At 34.4% G+C, this 17003-nt stretch overlaps 1 protein-coding gene across 2 annotated transcripts in view; it reads left to right on the plus strand.

Annotated features, from left to right (window-relative positions):
* LOC114332943 (serine/threonine-protein kinase Tao) overlaps positions 1–17003 on the plus strand; it is a 166514-nt gene that overhangs the window by 64610 nt on the left and 84901 nt on the right. For both annotated transcript variants that reach the window (XM_028282746.2, XM_028282745.2), the window contains exon 6: positions 11976–12168. In XM_028282746.2, the coding sequence (XP_028138547.1) occupies positions 11976–12168 (193 nt within the window). The remainder of the gene's footprint in view (positions 1–11975; positions 12169–17003) is intronic.

The raw sequence follows: 17003 nt of genomic DNA on the forward strand, positions 1-17003 counted from the left end.
TGTTTATCTTCAAAAATAACTTCTTGTAATAGCAAAAAATATTTTAGAAGAAAGTTTATTGTGCATGAATTCACTTTTTATAAATTAAGCTAATACCGAAATACCGGTATTTTTATTATAAATACCGGTATCGAATACCGGACAAAAATCGTCCGGGATCCCGGTATTCGGGATCCCGGAATCCCGGTATTGTAAGCCCTACTCGTTATAGAGGTGTTCAGTTCAATAGGAATTTCATGGGACATCCAGTGTACCTCGTTATAAGCGAAACCTCGTAATAACCTCGTTATAGAGAGAGCCTACTGTATTATAAAATAAGAAAATGCTTAGCGCAAACGCAGTACTGCATTCTTCCTAAGGAGGAAGAAGTTAATTTATGTAGTATACTTAGAAAGAACTCAGTAACATGAGTTTTTAGAGTAAATAAAATATATTTTGCCAATCTTATGTATAAATATGAATTCTATGATATTTATTATGTATATAAAGTAGAAAACAAAAAAAAATTCTCAATAGTTTTCAACGGCTAGACATTTAAACAAAAACCGATTTTACTCAAATGTGATCTCTCTGCAGATACGGCGTTTTTCCTAAGGACGGCAGAATTATAGTCTCTTAGTTTAAGTACGCTTAAGTCTCAATTAAAAAATATCTTCAAATTTTCCAATTTTTTTTCAATTTTTCCAATGGTCTGGAAAAAAACGGAAAAAACCTGTTTTTTCCCCAATTTTTCCCGTTTTTTCCGATATGTTAATTCTCTAGTCCGCACTCACACCAACAATCGACCACTACCATTGATAGCCTTCTATTTCTATCCTGGCATCTGAGTATCTGATCAGAGGCCACCGTCCTTTCTCGCGTAACATATTGGTCGCTTCCATACCGCACCTCGCCTTGTCTTAGTATTGATCGGCCGCTTACCGGTTCTTGGGTATTTACTAAAGGTCTTCCTTCCTCCTACTCATCCGAAGGCCGCTAACATTTATTTTACGTATTGTGTAGAAGTAAATTTTATTGTTTGTTATTTATTTGAATATATTTTTATTTAAGGGGGGAGTATGGTTTGAAATCAACATATCAAGCACATTCTTGTGAATTTTTTTCGAAGCTATGGTAGAATTATTTTATTTTTAAATTAAATAAACATATTAAGTATAATTCAAATAGTATTTAAAAAAAATTAAATCCAAAATATTGAAAAATAAGCCATTGGTGACCAATTTTGACATGCAGCTAAAAAAATGGAGTTTGCGGTGGACATCAGAACTCAAAAAATTCAAAAAGATTTAATTAGCTTATGAGTTTCGCGAGGTAACAACGTCGAGTTTTTACTTTTAATGATTTTTAAATTTTTGGTATCACTCAGAAGTCAAAAATACGAAATTTTTGATAAACATTTTGTGAAAATCAACAGATTTATTATCGTTGAACAAAAAATAAGCACAAAACGAAAAATATCTCGACGTTGTTACCTCATGAAATATCTAAAGAAAATCTATGCAAAATTTCAGGTAGATCGGTCAAGTAGTTTTTCAGTACAATGTCCACCGCATTTGAAAAAGCAGTTTTGAGAAAAATGCGTTTAAAGTTTTGACAACTGCATCTTCATCTTCTTATTTGTCTGCCAAATCGTAAAGTGATGTACAGTTACGGCCAGTGAATAGTTTACAGGTTGGCTTATCTAGGAGCCGATTTTTTAAATTTTTACCTCGTTTAAACGTACCTCTTGCGTCAAAGTGACGTTGCCAGTGGTGTACCTAGAATAAGTTGATTAAAATTAAAAAATCAAAATAATAAAAATAAATTTTACAAAATTTATCAAAATGGAAAATATAGGAAGAAGTTTTTTTGAATAAAATGGATTATTGTCTTAATATGGTTTAGTTTCTTATTTTATTTTTCAACACTCACGAAATTTTTGACAAGCATTGACTTTTTGAGATTTTTTGACTTTGACATTTATCAAATCCGTAAGACACTGCAATTTTACAGTATTACAATATAAAAATTAAAGTGTAAACTATTCAGTGACCGTAACTGTACATTGGAATATGTTTTTTTTAAATCGCGAAGTAATCTACAAAAGAGAAGGCAAACGGTGGTTTAATGTTTCTCGTTTAACGTTTCTTGACGGTTGGGTTATTCAACACGCTGTATCTCTGGTAATTTTACTCCGATCAATCTAATATTTTCGGAGAGTATTCTTGAAAGTGGGCACTTTTATTTGAAATAATAAAAAAATTAAATATTTCAAACAACATCCCCCCTTAACCTTCGGATGACCAAGCGGGGGAAATTTGGACCCCAGCGTATGTTTTTCTTTAATAAATTTAAAAGTGTATTGGTTTTTACTTCTGTATTGGTTTTTTAAACTATGGTATACAGCCAACTATTGGGATTTTCCCATTGATTTTTTTTTTTTTTTTTTTTTTTAAATTTAAAAGTATTTTCAATTTTTAACTCATTATTTTTTTATTTGACTTTAATATCATTCTAGATATCCTCATATTTTGAAATAAAAAAAATTCCCTATATTTTACGAATAAAAAATATATTCTGAAGTTGATGTTTAGTAAAATACCGTCTATTATGTGTAATTCCAAGTAGTTTTACGCTAATGACGTCGACTTTGCAAAGTAACAAGACACTTACTCAACATACACACTACACACTCATGTTGTGACTGGCTGAATGACATAAAGTCCATGCCATAAAAAATTTCATTTTTTTGTTAATTGTCATTTTTGACATTTTTGACCTGGGGTCATTTTTCCCCCCTTGGTCATCCGTGTAACAAAAAAAGGTTGGTCATCGGAAGGTTAAATTAAACTTACATTTTACCGAGTTTGATATCTAATAAAACTACCTGTCAACGCGACGATTCTCTAAGGAAAATTTAAGGATGAAAAAGATCTTGTTCCGAGAATTCCGATGATACCAACGACACTCCATTCAAAAACCGAATTCAATATCCGACGATAAAGTAAACACATACTATAAAGAACTTCCATTATTGCAAAAATATATTTAGTCGAGGAAATGAAGCATTTTGGCTCGCAATTTTTTCGTCCAGTATGGATTTACTTGAAATTTTCACAGATGGTAGGGAATAGTCCAAGGATCATTTTCTATATCATGTCGCTGTACGCTAAAACATTGGGGGTGGTTGCCACCCCATCTCGGGGCCGGGAATTTTTTATTACATTTTATTATATTACCAATGTAATCGATGTAAAAAGTAATTCTAAGAAAAAAATGTTTTTACATTTTCTTCGTAAAACTAATATTTTTCGAGTTATTCGCGATTGAAAGTAACAGTTTTTCGATGAAAAAATCGACTTTTTTAGAGAGTTTTTTGAGAATACCTCGAAAAATATGCATTTAATAAAAAAACTGAAGATATCAAAATTGTACCTTTTAGTAACACAAACCAAATTCTTTTTCTGTAATATCTTTAAGACCAACACAAACCGAGATACGGCATGTTAAAAGTTAGCTTTTTTCGTCAAATGCATAATTTGAAATATTCACTAGTAATACCACTAGAGGTCAAATTATTTCCGGAAATTTTTTTGAGATCATGAATATTTTGAAAATTTCCCGAGTCGCAGACGAGGGAAATTTTCTAAAAATATTCATGATCAAAAAAAAATTTCCGGATATTAATTTCACTTCGCGTGGTATTCGGTAAGAAAATTCCACACCAAATTTGCATTTGAAAATCCAAAGCTGCATGAACAGATTAATAGCGCGCCATAGCTTTGTCAGCAATTATTTAGGCTTTCAAATTCGTAATTTCTACTCATTGTAGTTGCATGGGAATACCATTTCAAGATAGAAAATAGTATATTCTTCAATTTTACATAAGTTTTGAGTAACTACAAGTGATAGAAAATTATTTTTTGGCGTTTTATTTTAAATTATGTAAACAAATAAAAACCAGTCTGTCAAAAATGTTCTGTTATTGTAAACGTCAAAAAATGTCCACTATAATTCGCTGTTGGGTACCCCACGAGCAAAAAATTTCCGATAAAATAACTCCGTTGCCATGGTGATCTGTCAAAATAACGTATTTTGATTGGTTCAAAATTACAGGTGTGGAATTAACGGAAAAACTTTCCATTTTTCGAGGAAAACTTAAATAATATTTTTTCAAGTATGCAGTTAGGTATTTCAAAAAATAATAAAAAGTTTCTACCCTGAAAATTAAGCGACTTATGATCAAAAAAAGGTCGATACCTGCTTTTCTCTATGAAAAAATCAGTGAAAACAACCCCCTAACTACCCTCCTAATTAAAAATTGGTCTTCACCTTTCTGTAATTCCTTTTGTATTGTATTATCAATACACCCAAGAAGATTGACCTATTTAAAAGGCCTAATTTTAGAAAAATTGGAGTTTAAAGAAAAAATTTTTTTTTGCAATTTTGTATTTTTCACCATTTTCTTCAAAATATCTCCGAAAATACTAGAAATACGAGAAAAATGATTAACTACTAATTTGTAGCTTCTTTAATAACTAAAATTCCTTTGTGCATAGATTTTCATTACAGTAAACAGTTAGCGAGATATAGCTGTTTAAAACCTCTATTTACGAGCAAACGCCCCCTTATTCAAGCCCTTTAAACCCACCCTAATTAAAAACTAAGGGATCTTACGGAATTTAGTCTACACAGTCTTATAACTCTTCAAAAATAGTACAAATTCGTTTTTGAAAAAACTTTTTATCACCAAAATTGAAGGAGCTATGTTTATAAAACGATTTTTTTTTTTCGAAAAATTCGGATAGTCCGCTTATGGATACTTTTCGATGTATGTATAATACCACAGAACTGGTTCGTATACTGGAAGATAACTAAAAACTATTTGTATTGTATTTGTACATATTTGTAAATTTGTATTTTTGTGTAAATAAATGTTTTTGTAATTCTTTAATTCTACTTTTTTTTTCTGTATAGATCTATTAAAATATCTACTTATAAAAACTGTAATGTTATTAAGGGTGGTTTTTAAGGGTTGAAATCTTATGATATTATATCCTAAAGTATAAAACAATCATTATTTAAGCAATCAAAACCAAATTTTACCCATATTAAAGTTTACAATATTTTTATATAATTTTTGACAATAAGGGATAGTTTACACCCCTAAAAATAATCAGCGTTATTAAACATGATATAGAATATGAAGTACAGGGTGGGATGATCCTAATCCCAAATTTTTATGTAAATCGATGCAAGCCGAAATTATTCTTTAAGGATAAGTAAATTTTTTATATATAGCTCCAACAAGGGTGGTTTTAAGGGTTGAAATATTATGATAGTATATCTTAAAGCATAAAAGAAGTATTATAATAAGAACCAAATGTTGACAATATTAAAGTTTAAAATGTTATTTTATAATTTTTTACAATTAGGGGTAGTTTTCACCCTTAAAAAACCAAAAGCGTACAACGGCTCAATATAGAAAATGAACTAGAGGGTGTAATGAGCCTAATCCCAAATTTTTGTACAAATCGATGCTGGATGAAAAAATTGCGAGGATTGCATTTTTTTAGCTTCATTTCCTCGACTAATTTATTTAGGTTGATATTTTCACACATGACGATACCACATGATTATGTACAGTTTATTCACATGAGCTGTGCACTAGATGTAAACATTAGTTAACAGCGATGTCGTCGTCAGCAACGAACCAGGTGGCTATTTGGTTCAGGTTTTGAATATTTTTGGATAACAGTTACTTGTATAATCGCGTAAATTATTCATTAATTTAATTAATAGGACTATTTTTCCACTATCTATGGATTCAGTTATTACAATAATTTATATACTATACAAAAAAAACTAATAATCTACAAAAGAGAAAAAGTGATGTTAATTATACTGTTACCATTGTTTATATAGGGAGATAGTTGGTCAGCCCAATAGGAAAATATGTTTGATTCAAATTGAGACAGTCACCAGATGTCCCCACAATTTCTGTCAGGGTTGCAACGTCAAAATGCATAGACACCAAGTTGGATACGATCCTATTCATAACACCCCAACTCGCATACATAAAGAAAAATAAATATATATGGCAGAATATATTTAGAAATTGAATTAATGATATCATGCTGTTATATATATAATGTATAGTAGCATGACATCATAATTCAATTTCTAATTATATTCTTCCATATATATTTATTTTTCTTAATATGTATGCGAGTTGGGGTGTTATGAATAGGATTGTATCCAACTTGGTGTCTATGCATTTTGACGTTGCGACTCTGACAGAAATTGTGGGGACATCTGGTGACTGTCTCAATTTGAATCAACAAATTTTCCTATTGGGCTGACCAACTATCCCTATACAGTGTGACCCATTTAGATTGGAAACACCTCTATAAAATTTGAAGTTGTTAACCGATTTTAACCAAATTTTTTTTAATGTCATGTAATAAAAGGTCTATTGCGGGACAAAATATGAAATATTTAGTTAAATTTTCAGGGCATTCTACGATACTTTTTCTTCGTCGAAAATGGAGAATTTGTATTAGCGATTTTTTTATTAAAAAAATTTCTACGCCACTGGATTTAGAGTGGCTTCAAATAGCTATGACAAAAATTTCATTAAAATATATTTATTAATATCGAAGTTATGACAACTTAAAATTTTAAAACTCACTAAGCTATGAGTCAAAAAAGAACACCCTGTATCAACAGATAACCTTAAAACTAATTATTTTTCAAATAATTTTAATAATAAACCACTACTGGACAAAAAAATGTTTAAAATAAATTTAAAATGAAATTTTGTCATAGCTATTTGAAGCCACTCTAAATCCAGTGGCGTAGAAATTTTTTTAATAAAAAAATCGCTAATACAAATTCTCCATTTTCGACAAAGAAAAAGTATCGTAGAATGCCCTGAAAATTTAACTAAATATTTCATATTTTGTCCCGCAATAGACCTTTTATTACATGACATTAAAAAAAAATTTGGTTAAAATCGGTTAACAACTTCAAATTTTATAGAGGTGTTTCCAATCTAAATGGGCCACACTGTATACACAATGCTGTTACTATGGAACGAGTAGATACATTTTGAACACCTTTAACAACTAAAATCATTGTTTACTAAAATCATGTCTTATTTTAGTATAGTTTACAGTTTATTGTTGTCTTCCCTTTTTATGGCATATATATATATATATATATATATATATATATATATATATATATATATATATATATATATATATATATATATATATAATATATATATTTATCATTTGCAACAAATGTTACATATAGATTTGAATAAAATAAGTTATAGCAGTCGTTTCGAAGAAAACCCCCTTGGTGGTTATCTATAAAGGAAAAACAAAATTGTATTTGCTAATATCAAAACACAGTGACAATGTATCAATAACAATAATTCCTCAATTCGGAATCAAGTTATTAATATCTACACATACATACATCAGCTAGACTTAGAGCAAATGAAGATGGAATTAACCTCTTCGTGTGCGATTACAAACGTCGCGTCGCGATCGTTTTGTCAATTCTGAATTCTTCGACTCAATTCGTCATCAGCCCCATTTGATTTTTCATTAGCTCAGTTCGCCAACTTAAACCGGTGACTCGTAAGACTCCGGTTGGTTCCAACTCAATTCGTTGAAAACTGGCTGGTGACCATTGAGTACCTACGAGCTAAATTCGCTAAGTGGAACTAACTTTCTGCCATCTCGATCGCTGTTTTATACCATTTTGGGCGACCCCATCTCCTAACACTCATCCATGGTGATGGAAGCCTAGTGGGACGGCGTGCATTAGATATGCGTTTGGTATCTGCTACTTACTTACTTTAAAACACTACTACTCCGGAACACCAACAACTTTAAATACTGTATTTCCAAATGGTTGGCCACATAGATGGCCTTGTCATTTGCTATAATTGTCTTCTTCTGTGCTGGTCTCTCTCATCTCTGTGCATGATAGTAGATGCCGGCTGGTCTGAACCGCGCCACAGTCGCAGGTATCGTCCTCCTGGTATCGCCATTTTTTCAGGTTACTAGCACAACGTGAAACGCCGGTTCTTAGTCTGTTTAGCGCTTTCCAAGTCGGATATAATACGCTAAATTGTGTCCAGCAGCCATTTCCTCTGAGGGAGGAAAATGTGTCGCGGTAGCTGACGCTTGCCATAGGTGTATTCGGCGCATCTCTGGCGCTTCGGGGATGGATCTTGATGTTTTCAGGAAGCTTTTCCGAGATCTTAGTCTGCTTGGCTGGGTTTGGTGGTCATATAAGGGGTGTCCTCGGTCCGTCTCCTGCTTTTTTCGTTCTACCTCTGACGTGACCTTCCTCCTGATAGGTGGTGGAGTAATCCCAGCTATGGGATATACGGTATATCTCTTCGATAGGTGTCGGTTTCAGGCAACCCGATATTATACGAACCGTTTCATTTAGAGCCACGTCGACGTTCTTTGCGTGAGCAGAGTTTGTCCATACTGGTGCTCCAAACTCCGCGGCCGAAAAACATAAGGCTAAGGCAGAAGTACGGAGAGTGTGTGGTTGTGCTCCCCATTTTGTATTAGTTAGCTTGCGGATGATATTATTTCTGTCAGTTACTTTCTTCTTGACATCTTGACAGTGGTATCGGTAAGACAGAGTTCTATCCGCCAAGGTGTTTTGGCGTTTCTTTGTGTTTCAGCATCTGACCACGCCATTCCACCTCCAGCGGCCTTCGGGCATGCTTGTTTCTAAGGTGGAAAGCACGTACCTGGGTTTTTGTGGGATTGGGTTGCATATGGTTTTTATCGTAGTATAGAGCTAAGTCTCCCAGGGCATCTGTCAGTTTCACTTCGACTTCATTGAAGGTTCTTCCCTGAGCTGCCACAGCTGTATCATCAGTGTAAATAAATTGCCTTGTTTGTTGGTGTATGGGTTGGTCGTTGGTGTATATGTTGTATAGAATCGGCGCGAGGACACTTCCCTGTGGTAGCCCATTTTTTTGGTTCCTCCACCGACTGTTCTTGGACTGGAGCGTTACGTAGAAGCGTCTATTGTGGAGGAGACATTTCACTAACCTTGTTAGTCGGAAATCCTTTGTAGTTTCGTAGAGTTTTGCGAGTAGCCGTTGATGTTTAACTGTGTCATAGGCGGCAGTTAGGTCTATGAACGCTACTCCTGTTATTTCTTTCCGTTCAAAACCATCTTCAATATGTTGGGTGAGATTAAGAATTTGACTGCAGCAGCACTTTCCGGGTCTGAATCCTGCTTGTTCTGGAATAATTTTAGTCTCCACATATTCAGCGATCCGGTTCAGTATCATTCTTTCAAATGCCTTGAAAAGGTGGCACAAAAGAGAGACAGGTCTAAAACTCTTTGTATCCGCCGGATCCTTCCCTGGTTTTAAGAGGGCTACCACTCTAGCTTTCCTCCAGATTTTGGGGATTTGTAATGTACGGTTGCAGCAATTCATCATTTTTACGAGCCAATCTACGGTTTTTAGTCCAAAGTTCTTTATTTGTTCTGTTCGTATGTCGTCCAGGCCAGCCGCTTTATTATCTTTCATTTGGTGGATCGCGCCTCTCATCTCTAGACAAAAAGAGGTACCTAGAACATCTCGTTCTTCGTCGATATTCCGTTGAGCTCTCACCTTGTTCTTTCTTGATGTCGTCTTACCGTTCATTAGAAGACGATGGGCTATCTGATCGGGTGTGACTTCCGTCATGTGGACTGCCGGAGCAGCGGGATCGTTGCCAAGATTCCGAATCAGCTTCCAGGCACGTCTGCTGTTTTGTTTCGTGTCCAGACTCGTGACCAGATTGCACCACCTTTCCGTTCTGCTGGCGGATATCGCAAGTAACATTTCCTCCCCAGCCTGTATTGTTGCTTCCGAGAAAGGGTCTTCTTCATATAGCTGTTCATATCTTTTAAAATTGTTTATATAGGGAGATAGTTGGTCAGCCCAATAGGTAAATATGTTTGATTCAAATTGAGACAGTCACCAGATGTCCCCACAATTTCTGGCAGGGTCGCAACGTCAAAATGCAAAGACACCAAGTTGGATACGATCCTATTCAACACACCAACTAGCATACATATTTTAAGAAAAATAAATATATAGAAGAGTATATTTAGAAATTGAATTAATGATGTCATGCTACTATACATTAAAATATATAATAGCATGACATCATTAATTCAATTTCTAAATATATATATATATATATTGAAGAGGGCGAAACACATTTCTAAGAACTGGTGTTTGGATCTTTGATTCTATTCGAAAAAATTTTTCCCAGCCCGAAATGGTGGATGTGTGAATTGTTCGTAAGGGGATTTTTCCACATTCTCTATTTCATCTATATATATATATATATATATATATATATATATATATATATATATATATCAAATAGATGAAATAGAGAATGTGGAAAAATCCCCTTACGAACAATTCACACATCCACCATTTCGGGCTGGGAAAAATTTTTCGAATAGAATTGTGAATTGTTCGTAAGGGGATTTTTCCACATTCTCTATTTCATCTATTTGATTTCGTACGAGTGGTCGTTAAACCAATAACCTTGGATCTTTGGTTCACTGAGTGTGTTTCAAAGATCTACATCTTATGTTTTTAAATATATATATATATATATATATATATATATATATATATATATATATATATTATATAATAATATATAATAGCATGACATCATTAATTCAATTTCTAAATATATTTTTCCATACATATTTATTTTTCCTAATATGTATGCGAGTTGGGGGTGTTATGAATAGGATCGTATCCAACTTGGTGTCTATGCATTTTGACGTTGCGACCCTGACAGAAATTGTGGGGACATCTGGTGACTGTCTCAATTTGAATCAAACAAATTTTCCTATTGGGCTGACCAACTATCCCTATATAAACAATGCTTTTAAGTAGGGGTTTAGATTCTTCATTGAGCCCCGCTATGTACTCAGTTCGACAACCTCTAGGGATAAATTTCCGTGATACTTGCTTTACGATTTCTACAAATTTATCGTATGAATCAGGGCAATGTTCTAGCTGGGAAACTTCTTGATCCAATGCTTCAGAAAATTTTTCCCATTTTGCTTTAGAAAGTTGAACCTTCTCTTGAAAGGAACAATTTCGTATCTGATTGCCGCGCTGGAAAGACAAATTATTGGTCTGTGCTGTGTCTTTGGGAGGGCCCTTCCAACGATTTTTGTCACCTGGTCTCCAATTCTGTCGCTGACAAATATATTGTCTGGGTTGTAACCTCTGCGCCATCTTCCGCTGTTGAACGACGCAGGCTGCTTTGGATCGTGAATAAGTTTTAGGTTCATGCTTTCAGCCCATTTTTCTAGTTCTTCGCCATTGGAATCTGTTTCGTTATAACCCCACGCGACAGTGTGTCAGTTGAAGTCACCCAGTACGAATTTGATTTGCTGTGATTGAAAGTTACTCGGTTCCTCAAAAGCAAAGTCAGCGTTTGGTGGTTTGTAGATTGACGTTACTGTACAGGAGTTTATCTCCACTGTGAGGATCTCGATGTTATTTTGATCTGTTATAGATGTGGAAGCTACGTCGATATCTGGTCTGACGAAGACTGCGCTACCATATTGGTCGTGTGGTCTCTCCAGTATAAGCTTCATACCACGAATCCTTGGTCTGCGGCTTGCAGTACCTGTATGGGTTTATTGAACCAGTAGAACATCAACACCATGTTCTCTGTACATATACAATAGGTGTTCTTCATCTGCTGACAATCCTTCAATATGGTATCTGCTGAATGCCGGGCTAGATGCGTATCGTTACTTACAGCATGCCTAAGGTGAACTACAAGAAGTCTAACGTAAAATTCCTTCTACTGGTATTTCCTAAAAAAATTTGTCTTAACTTAAATTATTGCAAATATTAAATTATTGCAGATCAAATGATCTTATTTCATATATTATGAGAATTTTATTTTTAGAAATCCCCAGGACAGCGTCCAACTTCATCTAGGTTATTAAATCACCAATTCTCTACTAGGAGTCGGTCGTCAAATGTTTTAATAGACTTAATTCAACGTACTAAGGCTGCAGTTAGGGATTTGGATAATTTGAATTATAGGAAAATGAAAAAGATTCTCATGGTAGAGAATTGTGAAACAGAAAGTACCATAGGTATGTATTTTTTTAATAATTGACAGTTTTGATGAAGGTTATGAAAAATTTTATTTTTATATGATAAAGATTTTTCAGGCTAGTCAGTGGGGACTAGGCAATTTTGAGTTTATTCGTATTGATAAGTAACTTTCTTTTTTACTCTTATTTGAAAAACAACTTACTACGCCATTTCTGTTGGATCTTGATTTTAAGATATAATATGGTAATTACATACAAACTCCCCTTTAAATTTTAGATCTCTTTGAAACCTTTTCTCAAGATTTAACGATTTCACTGGTAAACACACAGTTTGCTGCCGGAAATTGTTTTACTTTTTCTAGGTAATTTGGGTCTGCTGAATCCAAAAATGCCACCAGATTTGCTCCATCAGATCGTTTTCAGAAAATACGGCAGACCACATTTCTAACATATCTATAAGGTAATTTGACGCAGCGGTACCTATATAATATATGTAGTAATGTAGTGCTGCTACCCATCAAATAAACAAAACACGAATAAAAAGTAAGATGTTATTTGTACAACAATATACTTACAAAAATCATCACATACATCTGTCAAAAAAAACTTAACTTTTCATCTAACCAAACCAGCATCGCAGCACAAATCTGTTATTCGGCGTCACCCAAAAATTTCCTTTTATATTTTTTTTTTGTAAAGGCTTTAAAAGTACGGTCCCTTTGAAGACTCAAGCAGTAATTTGCCATCATGTGAGTGTCCCATCTCCCCTGATACCTCTCTTCCATGGTTTTGATATCTTGGTGGAAGCGTTCCCCTTGTTCCTCAGTAAGGTCAGCCAGATTTTCTGGGAAACGGTGGCTGTAGAGGTAATGAATTTTAATACTCATATGACAACCGTGTTTGTTAATATTATTACTTCCACTATATCCCGGTAATTTTCCGATTTATTGTTTCCAAGAAAATTTGTCGCAACTTTCACAAAAGAGCACCATGCATTACATTCAATTTCAGTCATCGATTCTGTAAAATGCGAATCTTTTATAAGTTGTCGTATCTGAGGCCCATCAAATATTCCGGCTTTCAATTTTTCTTTACTAAGTGCAGGGAATTTGCTGGACAAGTATTCGAAACAAGGACGATTCTGGTCTAAAGCCTTTACAAATTGTTTCATCAGCCCTAGTTTAATATGTAACGGAGGTAATATTATCTTCTCTCGGTCGAACAATGCTTCGTTAACTACGTTAGCTTCTACTTGAACTATAGTATCTCTAGAACACCATTTGCTTCTACTCCAATGTTGGTCCTTAGCCCTGCTAACCCAAAGACACAGGAAACAAGGATATTTTGTATAGCCACCTTGTTGTCCCAGGAGAAAGTTCATCATCTTAAAATCAACACAGATCACCCACTGATGTTGGCCATACTTATGTTTTTAGCACCAGCGGTATTGTTTTATAGTCTTCTTTCATTTTTGTAGAATGCCTAATTGGTATACTTCCATATTTGTTGCCATTATGTAGAAGGATACACTTTAAACTTCGTTTGGAACTGTCGATAAAAAGACGCCAGTGATCTGGTGTATACTCTGATACACTTTAATTAGAAGTCATTAGTATCCATTTGGCTTAGAATTTGTTAAGTTTGTTTATAAACATATTGCAATTATAGTGGTGGAATATACAGATAAATATGTAAGAATATTTAAGAATTTGATAAGTATGTTATATCTCGAAAACTAGAGCTGATACAAAGAAAAGGTTTGTATTTTTGGAATCAGCACAGATGAATTAACCAATACCAGTTGATTTTTTTTCGGCAGCAAGACAAAATTTTTTTTGTTGGGCTGTGTCATTAATCGCCATAATATTAGAATCACCACACAGCAGAACAACTAGTTGAGCAACCAACATTGGAAGAAACGATAAACGTCATAAAACATTAAAAAATAACAAAGCACCTGGCACAGATGGAATAACTGCAGAACTGATAATTAATGGTGGACATGTGCTAGGGAAGCGTATCCATAAACTAATCGACCGCATATGGACACTAGAAGTAATCCCAGAAGATTGGAAAGTAGGAATCATACTTCCTACGTACAAAGGGGGAGACAAACGCTTCTGCAAAAATTATAGGGGCATAACAGTTTTAAATGTCGTCTACAAAATACTATCAGGAATTATATATAGCCGCCTGGAATCGTTTTTATGAAGAAATGATTGGTGAATACCAATGTGGTTTCAAACCAAAGAGGTCAACATACATATGTTGAAAGACCTAATACATATGTTGAAGTATACAAGAAAAATGTGTTGAATATAATATACCAATTTACAACTTGTATATCGCTTTCAAACAGGCGTTTGATGGTGTAGATCGACAAAAAAATGTTACAGCAACTATCTATGCTAGGGATACCCAATAAGTTAGTTAAACTTATAAGAATGACTTTAGAGGGTTCCAAAGCTATGGTGAAAATAGAGGCATTTGATATTGAAAATGGAGTTACGATAAGGTGATGCCTTATCAACAACACTTTTTAATCTAACTTTAGAAGCTGTTGTTAGAAAATTGGATATAAACGGCTGTATTAATACAAGATCTATGCAAATATGCGCACATGCGGATGATGTTGCCATAATAAGCCGCAACAAAAGGGTATTAGGCGAAAAATCTATAGAGCTGAAACAGGAAGCTGCTACATTTGGTCTATATATAAATAAAAGCAAAACAAAATATATAGAGTGCACAAAGTGGAATCAACATGAGAATCTGAAGGTAGACAACCATACCTACGAATATGCCTCCCATTTTCCCTACCTAGGCTCAATAATAAATGACAACAACATCAGTCAAGAAACAAGCACGGATTCTTAGTGGTACTAAGTGCTTTTATGCATACAAAGACCTAATGAAAAGCAAGTTACTGAATCGTGAGTCTAAGCTTAGAAACTACAAAACAATAATTAGACCAGTGGTCACATATGGATGAGAAACGTGGACCCTCTCAACCACTGACGAAAATCAACTGAGAATATCTAAGCGCAAAATACTAAGGAAGATATTTGAACCAACCCAATGCAGCGATGGTTCGTGGAGAATTAAAATGAACCAGGAGCTGGATGAACTAATGCAGAGCGCAGATATTGTTAGATTTGTAAAGTCACAAAGACTAAAGTGGCTTGGTCACCTAGAAAGAATGCCAGATAATCGAGCTGTAAAGGTAATCCAGAGATGGAAACCCCCAAGGAAATAGATCAAGAGGAAGGCCCCGTAAAAGATGGATAGACGACGTAGAGGGGATCTTAAAACCATGAACATCAGGCAGTGGCGAAGGAAAGTATCCGACAGGGCAGAATGGAAGAACATTGTTAAGCAGGCCAAGACTCACAAAGGGTTGTATCGCCATTAAAAGAAGAAGAAAAAGAAGTATTAGAATCACCTAAATCTACAGCTCTAGAAAGATTTTCTAGCTTTTTTCTTTGCACAAAATATCGTCTGTGTCCACCAAAACCTTTGTAAATCTTTATCGGAATCGTTTTCAGACGATTGAGTTGAGAAATAACATGTAAACATTTGCGAATTAGTTCAAATAAAATCTTTTCTGTTACAATTATAACAATAACGATTGACAATCGCTCGCTAGCTCTCTCTGTGTGGAGCTGCACTCCCACTAACAACGACGATGCGCGCAATAGTTGTAACATCGGCCAAAAGTATAAAATGACGTAAATAACAACGAACTACCTGTCAAAAATTCGCATCCGAGCAAAATGAAAATGCGGCTTCATCCAGAAACGACACAGACTCAGTAAGTGGTGCCACGGCAGGTAAGTCATGGATACATCCCCTGTCCAAAGATGAATTACAGCACGAAGCCGAAAGATTCCGCTTTAGATTTCAAAGGAAGAGTCGCGACCGTCGAAGACGTGTCGAAGAATTGAGATCAGAGCTAAGAGACTTTTTTCCAGAGCAACCGAAAACGAACCGAATATAAACCAAATAGGAACCGCATAGCAGCAGACCATTCAGGAATTGCAAAAACCATTTGCCGCATAGAGCAAAAATACTGCTGGCCTAAGATGTTCAAACAAATAGAGACAACGTTAGAAACTGTAGGAAATACCTTCAGTATAAATCATCGCAGGAAAAATGCCACCATCCATTCTAGAAAGGCCTTACAGACTTAATAGCCCGATCAAAAAACACAAAATTTTACGAAAACCTCAAAAAAAAATAAAGGAAGGATGAAAATTTGGGAATAGGTAGTTGAAATAGTCTATTATTATATAAGAAAAAGTTTACAATTCTACATCCCCTGCATTTTACAAAAACCCTTTTTCCCTCAAGTCAATATTTTTCGAGTTATTTGCGAGTGAATATGTTCATTTTTAACAAAGAAAAACATGTTTTTGGACGGTTAGACCAGTGTAAATAGCAAAAAAACAATAAAAAATTAATAGCCGGATAAGACCAATTCCAAATGAAAGTACACATATTAGATAACATGTGGAACATTTTTCACCAAATCTGGATGAGGGGAACATGGGTTGGGGGAGCGCTTTTAGGGGTGAAAACGGTTAATTACGATTTGCGGCAAAACGGCACATCCTATCGAAAAAAGTTAAATTGCAAAGTTGTAGGCTATAAGAAGATCTACAACTTTTGTAAATAAGCATTTTTCACATAACCTCAAAATATCCGAGAAAATTGGAAAATTCGATGTTTTTGATTTTATTTTTTTTCTCACTGAAAAAAGAAATTTTTTTTTTACCAAATATGGTAGAAACTTACCTCTTTATGTCCCAAATACGCTGTAATTTTTTGGTTTAAAAATATTTTTTATAACTCTTGTTTTTTATGTTTAAGGGAAA

Source organism: Diabrotica virgifera, chromosome 4, assembly GCF_917563875.1.
Source record: "Diabrotica virgifera virgifera chromosome 4, PGI_DIABVI_V3a".
Taxonomy (NCBI): domain Eukaryota; kingdom Metazoa; phylum Arthropoda; class Insecta; order Coleoptera; family Chrysomelidae; genus Diabrotica; species Diabrotica virgifera.